Source organism: Cydia splendana, chromosome 11 (assembly GCF_910591565.1).
Source record: "Cydia splendana chromosome 11, ilCydSple1.2, whole genome shotgun sequence".
Taxonomy (NCBI): domain Eukaryota; kingdom Metazoa; phylum Arthropoda; class Insecta; order Lepidoptera; family Tortricidae; genus Cydia; species Cydia splendana.
This window is the reverse complement of record NC_085970.1, coordinates 20,077,669-20,098,449: the sequence shown is the minus strand read 5'-3', so window position 1 is coordinate 20,098,449 and position 20,781 is coordinate 20,077,669. Positions and strand designations below refer to the sequence as shown.

The 20,781-nt window shown below is 40.2% G+C and overlaps 1 protein-coding gene across 4 annotated transcripts in view; it reads left to right on the top strand.

Annotated features, from left to right (window-relative positions):
- The window catches only part of LOC134794877 (multidrug resistance protein homolog 49-like), a 167,357-nt gene extending 150,920 nt beyond the window's left edge, over positions 1-16,437 (top strand). For all 4 annotated transcript variants that reach the window (XM_063766701.1, XM_063766700.1, XM_063766702.1 and 1 more), the window contains 11 exons: positions 473-729; positions 1,643-1,794; positions 2,404-2,518; positions 4,569-4,818; positions 5,319-5,514; positions 10,408-10,570; positions 11,984-12,073; positions 13,089-13,193; positions 14,124-14,333; positions 15,524-15,670; positions 16,193-16,437. In XM_063766701.1, the coding sequence (XP_063622771.1) occupies positions 473-729; positions 1,643-1,794; positions 2,404-2,518; positions 4,569-4,818; positions 5,319-5,514; positions 10,408-10,570; positions 11,984-12,073; positions 13,089-13,193; positions 14,124-14,333; positions 15,524-15,670; positions 16,193-16,429 (1,922 nt within the window). In that variant the 3' untranslated portion in view covers positions 16,430-16,437. The remainder of the gene's footprint in view (positions 1-472; positions 730-1,642; positions 1,795-2,403; positions 2,519-4,568; positions 4,819-5,318; positions 5,515-10,407; positions 10,571-11,983; positions 12,074-13,088; positions 13,194-14,123; positions 14,334-15,523; positions 15,671-16,192) is intronic.
- The last annotated feature ends 4,344 nt before the right edge of the window (positions 16,438-20,781 follow it).

Genomic DNA, 20,781 nt, shown 5'->3' with positions numbered 1-20,781 from the left:
CTGGTACCTTCACAATATTTATCTTCATCAAAAAGCGACTGGTAACCATCAAGTGATGTTTCGTACTGTACGAACAGTTCCGAACTCTCAATACTCATTGGTGAACTTTCTCCCGCTCCTCGCTACCTCCGGCTTGAAAATCGCACGCCTTATGTGACTATAGTATTTTTATTATGTTATAGGGAGCGTGCATGAAATGTAGGGGCAGTACAGGAGCCACCTGTTTATTGGCGCAAAGTGTAAATGTCAAATTTAAGTTTCCAATATTCCTCACAAGATGGCAGAATCTACAAATTCTACAATGCACAAGAAAACATACGTGAACTGTAGAGGGCAGCACTTGTTTTAGCGTGAAGTGTCAACGTACAGTTTATGTTTCCGATTCAGGCCACAATATGGCAGACCTCCAACGCGCACGGCCCCTATTACGTTTACGATTTACACTGTTTTTCAAGAGTTTTCTTGTTTACAGACGCCAAAGTCCGAAGACCAAAACTCGAGAAACTAGCATCAGTGGAGTCCATCCAAAGCACAGCTTCGCAAGACTCAGGGTCGGAAGACAGTCTGCCCCTGGACGAACAAGGCCCTAAAGAGTATAAGCCTTCAACCTGGCAGATCCTGAAGCTATGTGAACCAGAGAAATGGCTGATGGTTGGTGGGATAGTCGCGGCCATTGCTGTTGGCTCGTCGTTCCCGATGTTCGCTATATTGTTTGGTGAAACTTATGGGGTAAGTTGATTCAGCAGAGTATAGCCTGTTGGTTAGATATATCTGACCTTCGAGATTTTAGGGCAAGCACTTAGGGGTAAGCGTAATAGAGGTGCAGCTGCAAAGCACCAGTAATAAAGACGCAGGAATCTTCGTAATTCTTCGCAAACTAACTTGTGTCTTTTGAAATTATCAGACTTGTGAGGGTCTGTTCTACTTCTAAGATTGAACTTCTGACGACTTTTGAATTAACTTAAGGCATAATATTCCTTGTTTATTGTGTCTTTTCGACCACATTTTGGCTAGTTGAAAACAGATCAGTAATACCATCGATCGTCCACACTGCGAAGACATATACGTTCCACGGATTTCTGTTATTATTAGTACGAACAGCAACGTTCTTAACATAAATGCTCAGGAGCATAGTTAAATTTTATATAGGTATGTATGCGATAACGATATCAAAAAACTTACAATTACAATTAACAAGTGACAAGTTACAAGATTGTACCAGAAAACAAATAAGCGACAAATTTGTATTTTGTATTTATTTTTAACAAAACATATGTAGTGATGTAAATTGTAGGAATAAATCTACCTACATTTGACACTTAAGCAGCATGTTTTGTGTTACGCGTTAGGTGAGAATTTTTTGTAGATTGTAAAATTGTAAACTTGTAGATCAGTATATGTATTGTGCATGTAACAAATTATCTACAACTATAGCGTAACAATATTGTCGAAGATGAAGACTTAAGTACTTTATGAAATAATAAAATAACTAAAACTAAACCTAATGTAAAAAATACACAAATTGTACACTTGTAAAGTTTTTTGTGACAGGGCCAAGGTCTTACTATAATGCTCAAAACCGCATTTGTGCTTTTTATTAGGACAAAAGAGCTTTAAGTCTAATGAAAACCTGTTGTTGTAGTTGTTAGAAAGCACCAACGAGCGCTACGTGATGAGTGAAACCAACAAGATAGCGCTAATGTTCATCGGCGTGGGCGTCCTCACGGGCGTCGGCATACACCTGCAGATCTACATCTTCAACCTGACCGGCGTGCGGCTCACTGCGCGGCTAAGGTATTTTATAGGCTGATCGTAAGATCAGGCAGATCGTGAAATACCTAGGCATATCGCGAAACGTGAAAATTCATTGACTCGTTCTCTATGAGTCGACGGGCATCTGAAGCAACTTAACGAACCTACCCTACCGTATATTGGTTTAATCATGGTATAATAATATACTCCGCCTGGTACTCCATTCCCGTCTTTTCTAGGTCACCTAACTGACACGGGCCTACGTCATCATGCGACAGCGCTATATGATAATATGCGATAGCGCTATATATAGCGGCCATGTTGTTGTGACGTAGGCCCGTGTCACTCTGGGAATGGAAGACCATGTTTTATTAGACTATGGGTTTAATGTGACTACCGTCAAAACATTACACAGGAACATCACGATCTGTCTGATTACATGATCGGCCGCCGACATATACAACAGGATAGTAACGTAGTGCCTATCCTGTTGTGAGATATTTCAACGGACAGACTAAGTATGTGGTAGTATTCTCTAATTAAAAAAAACTTCGTGGTGTTTTCAACGAGAAAATGATGACAATGCATGCGTTTTCATCATATTATTTTCACACAAATGTGTATAGTTCACGATCAATATTTTTATTCCAGGGTTGCAGCATTTGCCGCTATGTTAAAGCAGGAGATTGGATGGTTCGACGACCCGATTAACGGCGTGGGCGCTTTGTGCGGGCGACTAGCCGGCGACGCCGCCGCCGTGCAAGGGGTAAATTACTTTTATTTAATGTCATTTATATTTCAAATTTTTATTCGAAATGTTTTTTCAGAAAATTCAAACAACTAGGTAAGTGGTTGAACGACAGATTTTTTTTATTGGAAAAAGGTAAGCAATTGGCCGGATAATCTCAACTGATAGTAAGTGCCGATGCAGTCTATGAGCATGCTTACATTGCTTACCGCTGACCTAAAATATGGTTTACCCTTGAATTGCCGACAGATCGAAGACAACGTTTCAAGTATTTTCATTTCATCGACAAGTTATTGCGTCGAATAATCGATACTAGTAAATTTAAATCGGGGACTTTTAATTGGTACTTGAGTTATTTTGCATATAGTTTATATCGTGGTATTTCTTTACGGGTTTGCTTATTTCATTTAGGATTGTATTTAATAAAATTTATTACACGTAAAATTATTTCAATCTGTAATATTTCGTTATCGAAACTAAAAGCAGTCACGTCAGTCAGCTCACTCTGCGCGATTATAGCTATGTGGGTAGTTTAAGATATAAAATTGTTTTTCTGGACATACATAATTTTGAGAAAGCGGCAATTTTAAGTTTGCGCTCTAATTTTGAAGATATAATTTTACAAGGCTGCCATTTTCATTTTGGGTAAATTATAAATAGGTTGATAACAATAATTTAATCCGTTCATTTATGTGCAGGGTCGCAGTTCTAACCTAACCTAAACCTACTTTGAAAACCGTTCGTTTCTGTGTGGGGTCGCAGTTCTAACCTAACCTAAACCTACTTTGTAGCCGTTCGTTTCTGTGTGGGGTCGCAGTTCTAACCTAACCTAAACCTACTTTGAAGGCAGTTTGTTTCTGTGTGGGGTTGCAATTCTAACCTAACCTAAACCTACTTTGAAAGCCTTTCGTTTGTGTGGGGTCGCAATTCTAACCTAACCTAAACATACTTTAAAAGCCGTTCGTTTCTGTGTGGGGTCGCAGTTTTAACCTAACCTAAACCTACTTTGAAAGCCATTCGTTTCTGTGTGGGGTCGCAATTCTAACCTAACATAAACCTACTTTAAAAGACGTTCGTTTCTCCCCACACAGAAACGAACGTTTCTAACCTAACCTAAACCTACTTTGAAAGCCGTTTGTTTCTGTGTGGGGTTGCAGTTCTAACCTAACCTAAACCTACTTTGAAAGCCTTTCGTTTGTGTGGGGTCGCAATTCTAACCTAACCTAAACCTACTTTAAAAGCCGTTCGTTTCTGTGTGGGGTCGCAGTTCTAACCTAACCTAAATCTAAAATTCTTACAACAGAAAAATGTATAAATGTATAGTACGACATATAAAAATGTATTAAAGTAATACGTCGAACAAATTAATTGCAATGTTTAGTAGTTGTGCCAATTAAAATAATTTGAAACGAATTAGCGATCAAGTAATATTCGTAGAATAGTATTTCTACGTAGTAAGAAAAATTGAAATAAATACTATATGAAACAAAATAACGCCAAACAATATTACTAGTACTAACGTTTCGATGAATCGTTGTCGATGAAATAATATTCGATGAAAAGTTTGTCGGCAAAACAAGGGTACACCGTATCGCGTACTGCGGCTCGACGTGTCGCACGCTGCGCTCGCGCCGAGAAAACAGGTTGGGGGAGGTCTTCCGCTGTCATTGTAGGCGGGCATGGCGTGTTCGAGCTTGGGTAACCTAACACTTGTAGCGATCCACAGCACAAACTCACACGAAACATGACGAAACATGTCACGTGAGTGACTAAAAACAAGTGAGTCTAATAAACTGTAAAAAATTCAATGTTATTAGTATGTCTCACAACAGTTTAAAATCGATTATGTCTATTCAGCTTTAATTTAAACGAATTAAGTTATAGGGGGCTGGGAATAGATTAACAGGAAGTAAGTTCCACTCAGCCGTTCACATATACTGACAGATATGATACTGACTATGGGTACTAGGGGACAATATACATACATAAATAGATGAAACTGTTCTATGTTGTTGGCAATGATGCTAAATAATGTTATTTTCCTAATTCCCCTTATATTTTTGTCCAGGCAACCGGCACCCGAATCGGCGCTCTAATGCAAGCCGGCGCAACAATAATCATCGGCATCGCGCTCTCCATGTACTTCACGTGGAAGATGACCCTGGTCTCGCTGGTGTCAGTGCCCATGGTCATCGGCGCCGTGGTGCTGGAGGGCCGCGTGCTGGCCGAGGGTATAGGCATCATGCTGAAGGCCTCGCACAAAGCTACCACTATAGCGACGGAGGCCATCTCTAACATTAGAACAGTGTCGGCGTTCTGTAAGTGAATCTTTTAGCACCAACTACGCGACCAGAAAAAGCGTTTGTTTGGGATTCATCCGTGGAAAACACTGTTTGAATGTATTGGCTTGCAGGTTTAAGAGCTATTATAGCGTGAAAAGAGATAATTATATTTTAGTCCTCTTCTCCTTTGGAAACCTTATATTTAGGATTTGATCCAGTTTTTCAGGCTAGACAAATTTGATGCCTGAGTCCTTTTAAACTATATAGTTAGAGATTATGTACAGAGTGTCAGGGTGTCTCGATAGATGATCCTGATAAACTATAATATAAGGGTCTATAAGGGACACACCTTTGAATAACCATATAGGTACAAAAGTGCACGATTGTAGCTCGCAGTACCTCTATTAATTTTGTCAGACCAGGGCGTCGCTGGTCAACCGTTACCGTGTTTGTCGAATCGATAGGTACGCGATTGTCATCTTGACTAGGCCCCCCGGTTTACGACAAACCTTGTCCTAAAGAAATCTGGTCTACAGGCGGCGAGGAAGGCGTGATCCAGTGCTACGTGGAGGCGGGTCGGGAGGCAGCGAAGACTGCTATTAAAAGTGTTCGCTGGCGAGGCTGTGTGTTCGCCTTCGGGCAGACCGCGCCCGTCGCCGGCTACGCTCTCTCGCTGTGGTACGGCGGCGTCCTTGTTGCCAACCACGAGGTGCCTTACAAGGATGTCATCAAGTAAGTCTTTCAGACCCGTGCTATAGGACCGCGATCAAAAGCGGCTGTGTTCGGGCAGACCGCGCCCGTCGCCGGCTATGTTCTCTCGCTGTAGTACGGCGGTGTCCTTGTTGCCAACCACGAGGTGCCGTACAAGGATGTTATCAAGTAAGTCTTTCAGACCCGTGCTATAGGACCGCGATCAAAAGCGGCTGTGTTCGGGCAGACCGCGCCCGTTGCCGGCTGCGCTCTCTCGCTGTGGTACGGCGGCGTCCTTGTTGCCAACCACGAGGTGCCGTACAAGGATGTTATCAAGTAAGTCTTTCAGACCGCGATAAAAAAAACATAGACACTAAAATGATTTCCATAGTATAAAATATAATTTCAGCCTATATACGTCCCACTGCTGGGCACAGACCTCCTCTTATGCGCGAGAGGGCTTGGGCTATAGTCCCTACGTCAGCCCAATGCGGATTGGGGACTTCACATACACCTTTGAATTTCTTCGCAGATGTATGCAGGTTTCCTCACGATGTTTTCGTTCACCGAGAAGCTAGTGGTAAATATCAAATGATATTTCGTACCTACATAAGTTCCGAAAAACTCATTGGCACGAGCCGGGATTTGAACCCGCGACCTCCGGATCCAAAGTCGGACGTCATATCCACTCGGATTTTCATAGTAATTTGTCGTAATTTGATTTGGCATAATTCTATGTGTCTGCTTTGTGGTTCTGTTACGGCCGGCCTGATGCCACGAGCCATTTTCGATCCGTCCGAGATCGGACACTGACTCGCGTCCACAAGGGTGTACCCTTGTTTTGCCGACAAACTTTTCATCGAATATTATTTCATCGACAACGATTCGTCGAAACGTTAGTAGGTACTAGTAATATTGTTTCGCGTTATTTTGTTTCATATACTATTTATTTCAATTTTTCTTACTACGTTAGGTTAGAATTGCGACCCCACACAGAAACGAATGGCTTTCAAAGTAGGTTTAGGTTAGGTTAAAACTGCGACCCCACACAGAAACGAACGGCTTTTAAAGTAGGTTTAGGTTAGGTTAGAATTGCGACCCCACACAAACGAAAGGCTTTCAAAGTAGGTTTAGGTTAGGTTAGAACTGCAACCCCACACAGAAACAAACGGCTTTCAAAGTAGGTTTAGGTTAGGTTAGAACTGCGAACCCACACAGAAACGAACGGCTATCAAAGTAGGTTTAGGTTAGGTTAGAACTGCGACCCCACACAGAAACGAACGGCTATCAAAGTAGGTTTAGGTTAGGTTAGAACTGCGACCCCACACAGAAACGAACGGCTTTCAAAGTAGGTTTAGGTTAGGTTAGAACTGCGACCCTGCACATAAATGAACGGCTTAAATTATTGTTATCAACCTATTTATAATTTACCCAAAATGAAAATGGCAGCCTTGTAAAATTATATCTTCAAAATTAGAGCGCAAACTTTTCGCTCGGCCGGATAGGTCTGAGCGCGGGCAACCCCATTTCCCGCCGAGGTATGTATAGATGCTTTTCTCAAACATGCAATGAAATAAATAAAATAAAAAATCCACGAAACCCAAGTTTTATGTATAGAAAAAACTAAAAGTAAACTACACCCAAAATATAACCAACACGTACCTATATCATTATCACGCGTATGTTTTACACGAGTCGTGTATTTTTACTACCCGTATATTTTCATGTATCTTTGATTTTTTCGCCTTGTATCCGTCTGTCTGTCGTTTTCGTCAGATAAGTTTACATACTCTTTCATGTTGATATCATGTTTCACATACATCGTTGCTTTATGCATGGAGTAAATAAGTATAATTTCCACAGTGTTGACGAATTTGTAGTTACATTCATTTAAAATATGCCACAAAACTGTTTCTAATAAACTGTAAGCCATTTTTCTTAGTTTCTCAAATAATAATATTGCTATAAGCAACCATATACATACTTCGTCTTTGACTTGGCGGCAGAGGCAGCAAGTTATTAAAATCAATTCTGCTTACGCTGCCAATTCCAACACCTACGATTACAATTAATATTAATTTCATTATTTCGTCGGAACTCATATTAAAGTCAAAAAATCAACAACGCACCATAATAGTGTAGTAAATAAAGGTAGTGGACCCCGCAGTAATTCCTCAGCCAGAAAAAACTTTACAATATGATAAAGTATCAATAAATAAAAAGTATTGTATAAATTTCCAAAGAATAATAATAATAGAATTAAAGTAAATACCTAAAGTCTTAAATCGTTAATATCTTTTTACGGAAAAATGCTCCGTTCAAACTTTTTTCACCAGACATATTCATGTAACGTATTGCAACAATATATGAAATATCAAAAAAATATCCCAGCAGAAATACCAGTATTAATAAAATAAAATTTTTTGGCGTGTCTTGGACCGGAAAATTGCTCAGTCTAATTTTTTCACTGGAATGCCATTTTATTGCCGTTTTATACCTACAAAATGAAAATCTAAAAATTTTCCACTCTCAGTTTTTAATAGTTCTATAATACATACATTTCGATACGCATTTTTTTTTGATTTTTTTACCCACTGCGCCAAATTATATTCTAAGATCATATAACCCTTCGAGTGGCATTGTCCTCCTCGAGGTCTCTACGGTAAGTGGCGGTGGCCGCGAGACGGACAGACATAACAAGCCGGTTGAGTGGCGCAGCCATTTTGGAAAAATATACGTCAAGTGGCGGGGCCTCAACGGGTGATCATCGCGAATTTGGCGCGTGTTAGAAATATGACCGTTTCCCAAAAAAATCCATGAATGATATATACAAACTATATATCACTGAATTCAGCATAAAATGGGTTATTTGATTGTATACCAATGAATTCTATTCTATTTATGTGAATTATGCTAGACTTGTTCTAATCTCATATTACCATTTTTTTCTACTTTCATGTAAAAATACGTATAGTTACGAAATAAAACAATTGATTGTAGAAAAAGCAGTCTTTATGACAAAACAATACATTTAACACGATTCACACAGTTTATTTCACTTTTTATCAGTGCGTATTCCGTTTGAATGTTCGCGGCTCGACGACGGTCGGCGCGTAATGGGCGAGGTGGGGCAGGAACATCACGTCATTTCTAACAAACTTTGTTTTACGCGGGAATTCGACCGTTAGGGAATACCATCCTTGTTTATTGACGAATGCATCTTGCAAGAGTGAGCAAGCAAGGCATAGTTTTAACGGTTTTATTTTAGGCGCGAAATGCAGCGTCGCACAGAGGCCGCGAGACGGTCTCTGCCAATTACGGGCTTGTTATGACCGAACCTTCTCGCGGCCTCTGCCACGCCGAGGCATATTTAAAAAAATGGCCGCGCCATTTGTCCTACCGTTCAACCGGAGGTGCTGCCACCCGAAGGGATAAGAAGAAAAAAATGACAGAGCAATTTTCCGATGAAAATGAGCGTCAAAAAAAGGAAGTATCATAAAAAAATATTCTGATGTTTGACAAAACTTTTAGATTTTTTTCGAGTATCACATACTGATACAAATAACTTATTTTGTAAAATAATTTTGGACTGAGGAATTACTCGGTTCGATATATAATCAGATTTGTGTTTTTACCTAACTTAGGAGTGTTTTTTTTTTGGATATTTATAATGTTAGTCTCGGCTCATACTATACAGTAACCAAGCTAAATTTCATCGACTGAGAAATTAATGCATGGGTCTCCATACAACAACTTGCTTCATTTACTACACTAATAAATCCAATAAAACAGAATGAATATTTTTCAACTTTACCTCCATAACAATTTAAAAAATATAACTACGCGTGTTTGAGTAGACCTTTTTACCGCTAACGTTTAGATGAAATATTTTAAATGTTTTTATTTGTGTAGTTAAATTTATAATTTAAAATTATAAAATTATAGAATGTATTATTTATTAAGTTCATGTTGATTTTATACAAATAAAACTGCAAATTATAGCAAACATTGTTTTTTGTTTTTTTTTTTATAGGCGTAGTGGCAGAGTGTCATTACGATTATTACGAACCATAAAGCAAATACTGCCTCTAGTTTTTTTTTATGGATGAATGCCACGATGCTGTGTCACAAATATCTGTGAAATGAAAATTAAAAAAGAGGACTTTGCCGGCCTAGGCCTGCAAGATGTGTATGAAATTCCATTAACGACCTTTTGTCCTAGCCGCACCTGAAACATCATACTTCGCAGCCTATTATAAGGAACATAACATCAATATTTCATTGCATGTTTGAGAAAATTTTATTAAATACAATCCAAAATGAAATAAGCAAACCCGTAAAGAAATACCACGATATAAACTATATGCAAAATAACTCAAGTACCAATTAAAAGTCCCCGATTTAAATTTACTAGTATCGATTCTTCGACGCAATAACTTGTCGATGAAATGAAAATACTTGAAACGTTGTCTTCGAAATAACATTCGATGAAATGTCTGTCGGCAATTCAAGGGTAAACCGTCCACAAGACGTTTCACGTACAGTCGCCATCAGATATATAGGAGCGGCCAATGTGTTCACAATATCTGAACACGCACTCTAACGCCCTGACAATAGAGGCGTGTTCAGATATTTGTGAGCGCCTTAGCCACTCCGATATATCTGATGGCGACTGTTCAGCACTGTGATTGCAGATTCCCTAAGAGCTGTTTCCCATTGACGTCCACTTTTTTGCGGGTACGGTTTTTTGCAGGATCCAGTTTTCTGTAGTATGCATGCAGGATCCCTCAAACAGAATCCTCGTGTGGAAGTTACTATATTAGCACCTATAGGTACTACATAAACGGGATCCTGCAAAAAACCGTACCCGCAAAAAAACTGGACGTCAGAAGGAAACAGCTCTAATCAATGGTTGCCCATTTTATTATGTTCCAGGGTATCAGAAGCCCTTGTGTTCGGGTCCTGGATGATGGGGCAGGCGCTGGCGTTCGCGCCCAACTTCGGAGCGGCTGTGCTGGCGGCCGGTCGAGTCTTCCAGCTGTTGGATCGCAAGCCGCTTATCGACAGCACACACGCTCCGTCCGTGCCTGAAGACTTTGTGAGTACCTATAGACATTGGTGGATTTGCAGTGTTGGCCGCCCTAGGCCCGAGGCCCTGTAGTAGTAGTAACTACTAGCCGCCCCTTTCTCAGCACCCAAGTAGACTGCCGCCTTGCTGCTGCCCCTAATATCTTGCCGCTCTAAGCCCGTGCCAACTGGGCCTTAGGGCAAATCCACCACTGTTAGTTGAGGTCAAGGCAGGTTGAAATAAAAGTAAGTTGAAACTCCAGTCCCATCCATTACATCCATTGCTATCTGACGTCTCGAGGCGAGTAGAGTTAGACCAAGAAAACTCTGCAACGATTTTGATGATAGCAAACGCAGTGCAAGTGTTATTTATATGTCATAATTTCTGACTTTTCTTGGTCTAACTAGCATGTATCGACTTGATTGAGAATGAAAAATATATATAAAGAAAAATCGCTTACCACAAGGATTTTCGTACATTGTACCGCCTGTTGCTATCTCTATTGCACGCGCATAATTATATTGCTGTCACGCTCACACAGTGATATCGACAGCCGGCATCATAGAGTCTGGCCAGCGAGTCGAGGCGCGTCGTGAGCGACAAAAAAACGCGGGAATTTCAATAAAAACTGCACCTGGCAATAAAATTACTATGAAATTAAATGACAGCTTGAAACTGACAGCTTATTTGATAGGAAAAAAAGGTGCCATATAAAAAATTTAAAAAAATAGCTTGTGACACGACTCGCTGGTCAGACTCTAACGCTCTGATGAGCGACGCATTAGCCAGTAACATGTGGGAAGTTTTTGTGTCTAACAAAAGTCTATAATACAATATAGTCATTCGACGCAGCCGTCTAGGCAGGGCAATCGTGCGGGGTGCGAGGGGTGGGTCGCGCGCACCCGAGCTGCATACGTCGCCATTGTTAGTAGCTCGGTACTACTTACAGAGCTAGTGTGTCTTATGTGAAATGTTAGTGTTGGTGTGTAAAAGTCTGTGACAACCTTACTGTGTTCTTGTGCGGCATTTACGCAAACATCAAAAGCGTCGGGCCACTGTTACTTTTTACACTGTGGTCTAACAGTAAATGTTGTGACACCAAATCTGTTGTGAGCCATTGAACATTTCTAAAATACAGTATGTAACTGAACGAAAAGCAATTACTCAAACCCGTTAATGTTTAGGTCATACTAAGCAACTTTTACTATAAGACCAACCCCGAAAACGCGGAAAAAAACTGGATGTTTCATACATTTTGCTAGTCTGATGTTGAAATTTCCTATGTGAGAGTCAATTTTTTTTTCGTGATTTCGGGGTTGGTCCCATAGTAATAGTTGCTTAGTATGACCTAAACATTAAAGGGTTTGAGTAATTGCTTTTCGTTCAGTTACATACTGTATTAACACATTAGCGATCGTTTAACAATGAATACATTATTTGCAGGTCGCAAAAGGAAAGATTCAGTACAAGAACATAAGGTTCCGCTACCCGACCCGTCTAGAGGTGGAAGTGTTGCGTGGACTCTCACTGGAGGTATCTTTCGCAATTTATTCATTAAATACTTTTTTATTTTATTCTCGTGTCGTTGTAAAACACGAGAATAGGTAGGTACGAAAGATTACGACACTTATCAATACTACACAACGGGACTTAATCGCGTATTTAAGATTTACCTCCGACGTTTCGAGGACGGCGTTGTCCCCGTGGTCTCGGAGAAAACTGGCTCAAATTGACATCAACATCTTCTAGCCGCGCGAGTTTTTCGAACTACCCGCACTTGGTCTTGTTTATCAGTTTGAACGTTTTGCGCACTAGGGATGTTAAAATATATATATAAATATATATATATATAGGGATGTATTGTTAGGGATGTTAGGGATGTTTTGTCTTAAAACCCTCGTCCCGATTAAAATTGCAATGTTTTTTGATTTTAATGGTAAATCTTAAATACGCGATTAAGTCCCGTTGTGTAGTTTTGATAATGTTTAATAATCGTGAAAGTTTAAATCAGTGTATTACGACACTTGTTTAGAATTGCCACTCGTTTAGCTTTTCCTAACATTTAATTGAAAAATAAATTAATAAACGCAGTAATACGTGACGGCTACGTAAATCGCGACGTCACGATCACGTAGCTACCTTTAAATAAGGGACGTTTTGTGCGTCGTGTGCGATTGTCAGACTTTGACTGTCGTTTCTAAATGTTGTATTGCTTTAACACATTCAATGCCCCCAACGCACTTCGCACTTGTGTGTTCACCGTCAAACAAGTTTGTTCCTAGGCCACGTTCTCTGGAAGTGAATGTGTTGATGCAATGGGTCCCATGTAGACATTTGATCCTCAAAACAAATCGAATCGACTGATACCATTAAAAACCGGCTAAGTGCGAGGCGGACTCGCGCACGAAGGGTTCCGTACCATTACGCACAAAACGGCAAAAAATCACGTTTGTTTTATGGGAGCGCCACTTATAGCGGCAACAGAAACTAGTCATCCACCTTATTGCGAACTATTTGACACTTGTATCACAATCACTTTTTTTGCTAGATCCCTAGCGGCAAGAGGATAGCGCTGGTGGGCCCGAGTGGCTGCGGCAAGTCTACGTTGATGCAGCTGCTGCAGCGACTATACGATCCTGAGGACGGGATGGTGGTACGTTAATATAATTCAGAATATTTTTTAAGTTATATGAACCATAGTCTAATAAAACATGGTCTTCTATTCCCAGAGTGACACAGGCCTACGTCACAATAAGATGGCCGCTATATATAGCGCTATCGCATATTATCATATAGGGCTGTCGCATGATGACGTAGGCTTGTGTCAGTTAGGTGACCTATTAGAAAAGACGGGAATGGAGTACCAGGCGGAGTATATTATTATACCATGATATGAACAACTTTAAATTACATTGAGATATTAAAAAAAAACCTCTTCACTTATACCACGGCTCACTCCGCGATTTCGTCGCTTTGCTACAGGTAGCTAAAAGTACATCCGTTCCACACCAATTTTGGGGAAAGCCATAAGCCGCGCGTGGCGCTGTCGCCACCTAGCGGCCATATCTGTGCTGATCGTAACAGACGCGTTTTGTTAGAGAGTGAGTCTTCTGTACCTAGTACTATTATTTATTCTGTGCTTATACATAGGTATATAACATATCTTACATAACTGTACCTAATATTTCAATAAAAATAGTTTTCGCAAAAAATAGAGGAATATTTCCAATTATGTTCGTGAGACCCTGCGTTTTGTACATACTTATTCCACACTCTATTTTTAAATTCTATCGAGTGACTAGATTCCTATATTCTAAAACAAAATAACTGGTTTTGGGTCTCAAGAGGATACACTGTGAAACATCCTAATGTGAGCTCATTTCCGCGCATTCAAAGTCGCTATTTTACTCATAGTTCTTTCCCCGCTGAGGCGTACCGAGAAAAGAGACTGCATCGTACTTACATCGTATCTCGGCCTCTGTAATAGGTAACGGTAATGTATTAATACTTAAAGTATTGAGGGCCCAGATGAGTTCGTCTAAACATGATTGTTTTATACCAGTATCCACTCATTTGCTTCCAGTATCTGGACGACTACAGCGTCACCGCAGACATGCGCTTGTCCACTCTCCGCCGCAACCTCGGCATCGTATCGCAGGAGCCGGTCCTCTTCGACCGCACTATAGCGGAGAACATCGCGTATGGAGACAATACGAGGACAGTTCCGATAGAACAGATAGTGCAGGCAGCGAAGGAAGCTAACGTGCATTCGTTTATTGCTGCCCTGCCTAAGGTGGGTACCGAGATGCCACGTGGCATCACGTGGTCAAAAGGCTAACATGTCATTAACCCTTCAAGTGGCGCCACCGAAAACGCGAAAAGTAGTCAAGTGGCTGGGCCCCGGTGGGTGGTCAGCGCAGATTAAGAAAATTTTACAAAATCGTCGATTTAAGCTTTTCTGTTTGAAAGTATATTAAATCACATATATAGGCTATTTGAATATATCAATTAAATTATTCTAATGGTTATACATTTGGCCAGGCCTAATCAAACTCCCGAAGAATGACAGTTTTCCAGCTTCTTTGTTAAAAATGACTACCACCATAAACTTATTGATTATTGGAGGTAATTGCTATTTAATTATCAAAGGAAGAGATCTTTAAGATTAAATCAATAAAATGGACCTAAGATACAATTTCTTTAACAAAATAACCTCTTAAAAAACGAGACTGACCTCGGACTAGGCGGTCGCTCCCGAATCAATGGTCCTTACCAGCAAATTTTATACCAAGTGTTTTTGTGTTTCTTATGGTATGCTATCCTTCTCTATCTCGCTACCTAATTTTGGGCGCTAGAAGAGCGTAACTATACTTAAATGCGTTCAATTTCACCTCTAAATACGTCAACATCTCATTAACCACTCACTGGTGGATGACAGTTTACTGGTTTTCGCATTGACCATTCACGGGTTGACCGCCACTTGAAGGGTTATATTATGTACTTGTACAGGTTGAATCACAAAAGCTGGCGCGAATGGAATAAACGAAACATTGATTGTTTGATTGACACCTGTATCGATATACAGTCAGAGTATAGCTTTTAATTACTCTTTTAGGTATAGGTTAACTGGAAGAGAGATGGGAGATCCTCTTAGGGATAAGTTCACCTTTGTCCAACACATTTATGTTTTATCTGACAATTGTGGATTCTCTTGACCTGGAGAGCGGTGACCAGGCTGTACAATTCTGAACCTTTTGTATGGTCGCCTGTAATGGCTCTGAAAATTTTTTGGGACAGCATTTATCTCATATTTCGTCTTTTTACACTCTCGGCGATCATGCGCCCTTCTAGTATATCTAAAGAACTTGAGGGCTCTGCGAGTACAGGTATTGGATATCCTTGTGGTTTTATTATGTTTCTCTTGTAGATAAAATTGTGCAACGTTGAAACAATACTTTTTACATTAATTTGATGTAATCGTAGGGCTACGAAACCCGTATTGGTGCCCGGGCTTCACACCTCTCCGGCGGTCAGAAGCAGAGGATAGCCATCGCCCGAGCACTGGTCCGCAACCCACGGGTCCTACTACTAGACGAGGCCACGTCAGCGCTTGATACGCATAGCGAAAAGGTACCAGCCATTCGTCAATATATTGACATTGTCGCATTATATCTAAGCTGTAAGCTGCTTCCTCGAAAATGCGTACAGATTGTTCTTGGACAATATATCTTACTCACTGAACGCTTATTTTGCTAGATGCTCTGGCCGCAGTCGCACGGAATTTTCCGTACGGAATGACATATGCAAGCGAGACACCGCCCGTGTAGAGCGACCTCCCGTTCATACCTGTCATTCCGTACGGAAACCGAATGAAAATTCCGTGCGTCTACGGCCAGCCTAAGACAGTTTCTTCAGCCGAGTTTCCCACAACATGATCCTACCTGAGCAATTTAGCACCCAACCTGAGGGCCTACCGCGAACACTGAAAATAGAAAAATAGGACGCATAGCATGCATTTCGTTAGTGGAAGCTTCGTTTATTCACTATATACAGGCGTTCCAAAGATCACGAGTTCAAATCTGGCTCGTAGCGGACGATTTTTTTTCAATTTTTCCTTTATGTCAATAATTGTACTTTCATGAATTTCTCCAGATTGTCCAAGAAGCCCTCGACAAAGCCAGCGAAGGTCGCACCTGCCTCATCATCGCTCACCGCCTCGCGACCATCCAGAACGCGGACATGATCGTGGTGGTCGACCAGGGAGTGGTCGCGGAGAAGGGTACGCACAAGGAGCTGATCGCGCTCAAGGGGATCTACGCGCGGCTCTATGAGCTGCAGGTCGGCATCGTTGAGGAGAGCGAGGACAACTTACCTGTTGAAACTGCATAGAAGATAAGACTACTGTTGCTGATACTAATGATGAACACACGCAGCCTACTACGAGGCACTTAAAGGCTACTTAATTGTTCAGTCTACTTTTGTGTTCTATTGAAAAAGCCTTTCCAAAACTTTTGCCTTCATTAGAATATCCTGAAAAAGGTCTCGATCCGACTGGAACCCATATATTATTATGTACTGTATATGTACAGTCACCTGCAATATATGTTACTCTTCGAAGGCCGCAAAAATATGTGACACGCTCTTATGGCTCTACAAATAAGATCGTGTCAGATATTTTTGCTGCCTTCGTTGTGTAACATATTATTGCAGGTGATTGTGCGTTAGAATCGGAAAACTTGCTACCCGCAGTAGAAACCAACAGTTTGAGTATACCTACTAGATAGGATAGGTACCTACCTATAGGATAGGTACCGCTAATATTAAAATAATAATGTAGTTTCCACCATTAGTAAATGAGTCAATCATTAGCAATGAGACGGTGTATTCATCGCTTGATTAAATGCTTTTTTACTTCAAGTCTGATGGCAAAAAACTCGTTACAAATTCGCCTTTTGGACCGATTTTGTCTCACCAGTTAAAGTAATTGTACTTTTTTTACCTATTGTAAGATCAAAATAGTGAGTTCATTCACAAAACGTTATTTGTGGATATCTGTATCGTATTTTACATCCTTATAATCATTCGAATTCATTTATAAAGTGGCCATAAAATATTGCGACGGCGTACAGTCAACTGTAAAAATATGGGTGCACAAATCATCTCAAAAATATGTCCCATAGCTCTTATGTCAGCGAATTAAGAACTATGTGACATATAAACTGAAATAAATGTCATATACTAAGAAAAAGTGACCAAGGCCTCCAGTGCCCCAGGCTGGAATCGAACCAGCGTCCTCTGCTATCGCGGCAGATGCTGAGCTCAGTATCACATGAGTGATCTAGTTAGAAGGTTCGAACCATATTGTTCTACCTTAGAGATGGCCAGGGGGCGCCATAAGCCTTCAGTAAGAAGTGCATATACTTGGAAAATTTGACCGATGCCGCTGTGACCCGGTGGCCGAGTGGCTTAGGCATCTGCCGCGATAGCAGAGGACGCTGGTTCGATTCCAGCCTGGGGCACTGGAGGCCTTGGTCACTTTTTCTTAGTACATATATGACATTTATTTCAGTTTATAATGTATATAGTAGTGTTTCTACTTGATAAAAACAAATTAAAATATTTTTCTGAAATAATTTAATTTGTTCAAATACTTTAGTATGTGACATATTTTTGAATAAGTTGGCTACATCCATATTTTTACACTTGACTGTAAGTACCTATTGTTTATAAAGTTCCTACCTTTCCTACATTCCCTGTAGTCATTCCCTTAAACATTTTCGTGGTATAATAATAAAATTATTTACCCTGATGTCTTTATTAGCTGATAAAGCAAATGATTGTACAGTCGCCGACGCTATCAGATATATCGGAGCGGCCAAGGCGCTCACAAATATCTGAACACGCCTCTATCGTCAGGGCGTTAGAGCGCGTGTTCAGATATTGTGAACACCTTGGCCGCTCAGATATATCTGATGCTGACTGTACTTATACTATGATCAGAATCGTGACGTTTTTACGAATTTGATAAAATGGTATCGCTTTATTTCTTATGATATATCCGAGTTATTTGTAGGTACTTATTGTAGGTACCTAGTAGTGTCATGTTTTGTCCCACATTCCCTATATTCATTCCCTTAAAAAGTACGTATAATACGTACCTACGTGCAGCCAGCTGTAACCCTAAGTCAGAAAGGGAGTATGTACATTTTGTACATTTCTGACTACGACCTAGGGTGACTGGTGACTGCTATAGTAATTGGCCACTCTTAACAATTAAGGCAGAAAGAAACAAGGCAATCGAAGTATTATTTTTAAGAGTGGCCAATTATTATGGAGGGGCCAATAACTCTAGCAGTCACCCTACTTATTAATAATTAAAAACTTTTTTGTGCTTATACGTATATATCTAATAAGGAAAATCTAAACTTTTTGTTTTTTTTTCTAAAAGTTTGTCGAGGTAAAAAATGATAATATTACGTCGCTCTGTTTACAATATTAAATACTTAGATAGCTTAAACATTTTAACCCCTGCCATAGATAAATAACCTTCGCTTATAGTCTGTATCTTTAGGTATTTAAATAAAAGTAAACAAACAATTTGTACATTTTCGGGTAGTTAGAACATTTATTGGTTAACCGACCAAACACAAAACCGCCTGGATCTAGGGTTGCCAGATCGAAAGGCGCTATTATCGGGAAACAATAGAAATTTTTCGGGATTTTGGGACATAAGTCGGGAAAAAAAAACATTCAAATTAAAGTAATTGTATTAAAAACAACGATATTTTACATTATTGGCACTACGTCAGCTCGCTCGCTCGACGACAGTTCGGAGCTTGAAATTATTGTTTTAAAAAGTGAAGCTATTTTTCGGGACAGTTTACACTTTGTCGGGAATCGGGAACATATGCTAAAAATCGGGAAAATCCCGCCAAATCCCGACCATCTGGCAACCCTACCTGGATCAGTCACTGAACTACCTGACTTTAACCTACATTATTTGATCGTGTAATGTTTTCGTCTACCCTCGACTGGCTTAAGGAGCCATTTGGTTTACTTTTATTTAAATACCTAAAGATACAGAGTATAGATTGTTCACTCCATACGTAGATAAAAATACTATTATAATAAGTTTGAGCGAGCTTTGCGAAAACTTATTTGTAATAAAATTTAAACCTAATAAGTATTACGTTATAAACGAGTTAGGACTCATTTAGACGGCGCGCGAATCTGCATGCGATTTTAGTTACATTGCGGACCATTGAGGTTACATCAACTCAGCCGACCGATCAAATAACGCAATGTAATGAAACCCGCATGCGAGTTCTCGCACAGTCTAAATCTAAATGAACCCTTAGGTACAATATGTGTATATTATTTATTAAGTAAGGAAATGAATGTATAGGATTTTAAATTTTATGAAATAATAGAAGAACCTTCTATTTTTCGTATACTTTCTAAACTACAATCGTTGAGCTTAAAGGCGGTTAAATTAATTTAATATGACATAAAACTATAATCCATTTTCATCGAATTATGTAAAATCATGACATAAACGTTTTCATAAATAATTGTATGCATTTTCCTAGCTGTAGGTGTGTTTGACGAGAACAAACTTGATAGTTTTATAACATAGCTCCGTAACGTCGTGCTCAAGTATCAAGTAAGGCGGTCTCCACATTGCATGCGGATCGGCGCCCCGCTCCGGTGTGCGAGCGGGGCAACGCTATAATATACCAGCATAGCGTTGTCTCGCTCTAACACCGGAGCGTTGTGAGGATATGCGTCAGTGTGATAACCGCGTAATGACGTTGAAATATTTTTATAACTGCTTGTTTTGTAGCATTGATTGTAACTAATGTATAGTAAGGTATAGTATAATTAGGTATAGTAATAAATAACTTGTATATTTCTTCTTGTTTTAATGAAACTCTTCAGCTCTTTACCCTTTAGACCCGAAGTTTGACTGTGTCACAGAATCACTAGGGAAAAAAACATTAGGTATTTACTAGAAAAATAATACACATGAAATACGCAGAAAAAATCGTTCTGAAAAAGAAAGCAAAAAGACGACTAAACATTTGGCCCAGGTCAAGGGTCGGTAGCACCAAACTGTCTTGTCACCTTTAAAATGTGTCGCTTAACTTCAAACTCGGGTAAATCCATGCAAATACCTATTACCTTTTCTTAATACCAAAATCGCACAATCTGACAGATGGATTTACCCGAGTTTGAAGTTAAGGGCGTCCGCTAGCTGCTAACTGGCGCGGCCCGCGGGTGCACGGAGCGGGCGCACGCACGCGGGTACTATTCCTATTGTAGGTAAAATCTAGAGATGCACCGGATATTCGGGTTAATATCCGGCCGGATACCAGATAGTAACATTGCTTGATTTGGAGTAAACAAATTGGATCTAAGAAACAGTCACGGTCATAATCATATCCGTTTATTTTTTTTAAACTATTGAAACATTCCACTCACTTGCACGCGCACTCATTTCGAACCCAGAAATGAGTGCGCGCGAACGTTCACTACGAAACAGGTCAAAACCTGCACAATATGTAACTATAGGTATAGTTCCACCGGTCGAATATTCGGCGGCCGAATACCGAATATTCGGCCGATCGCCAGGTCGAATATCCGGTATCCGGCCAAACAACTATCCGTCGCATCTCTAGTAAAATCCGTAGCACGCGCGGCACGTGTCCTCGCTCATACTATTTTTCGTAAACGGGTTACCC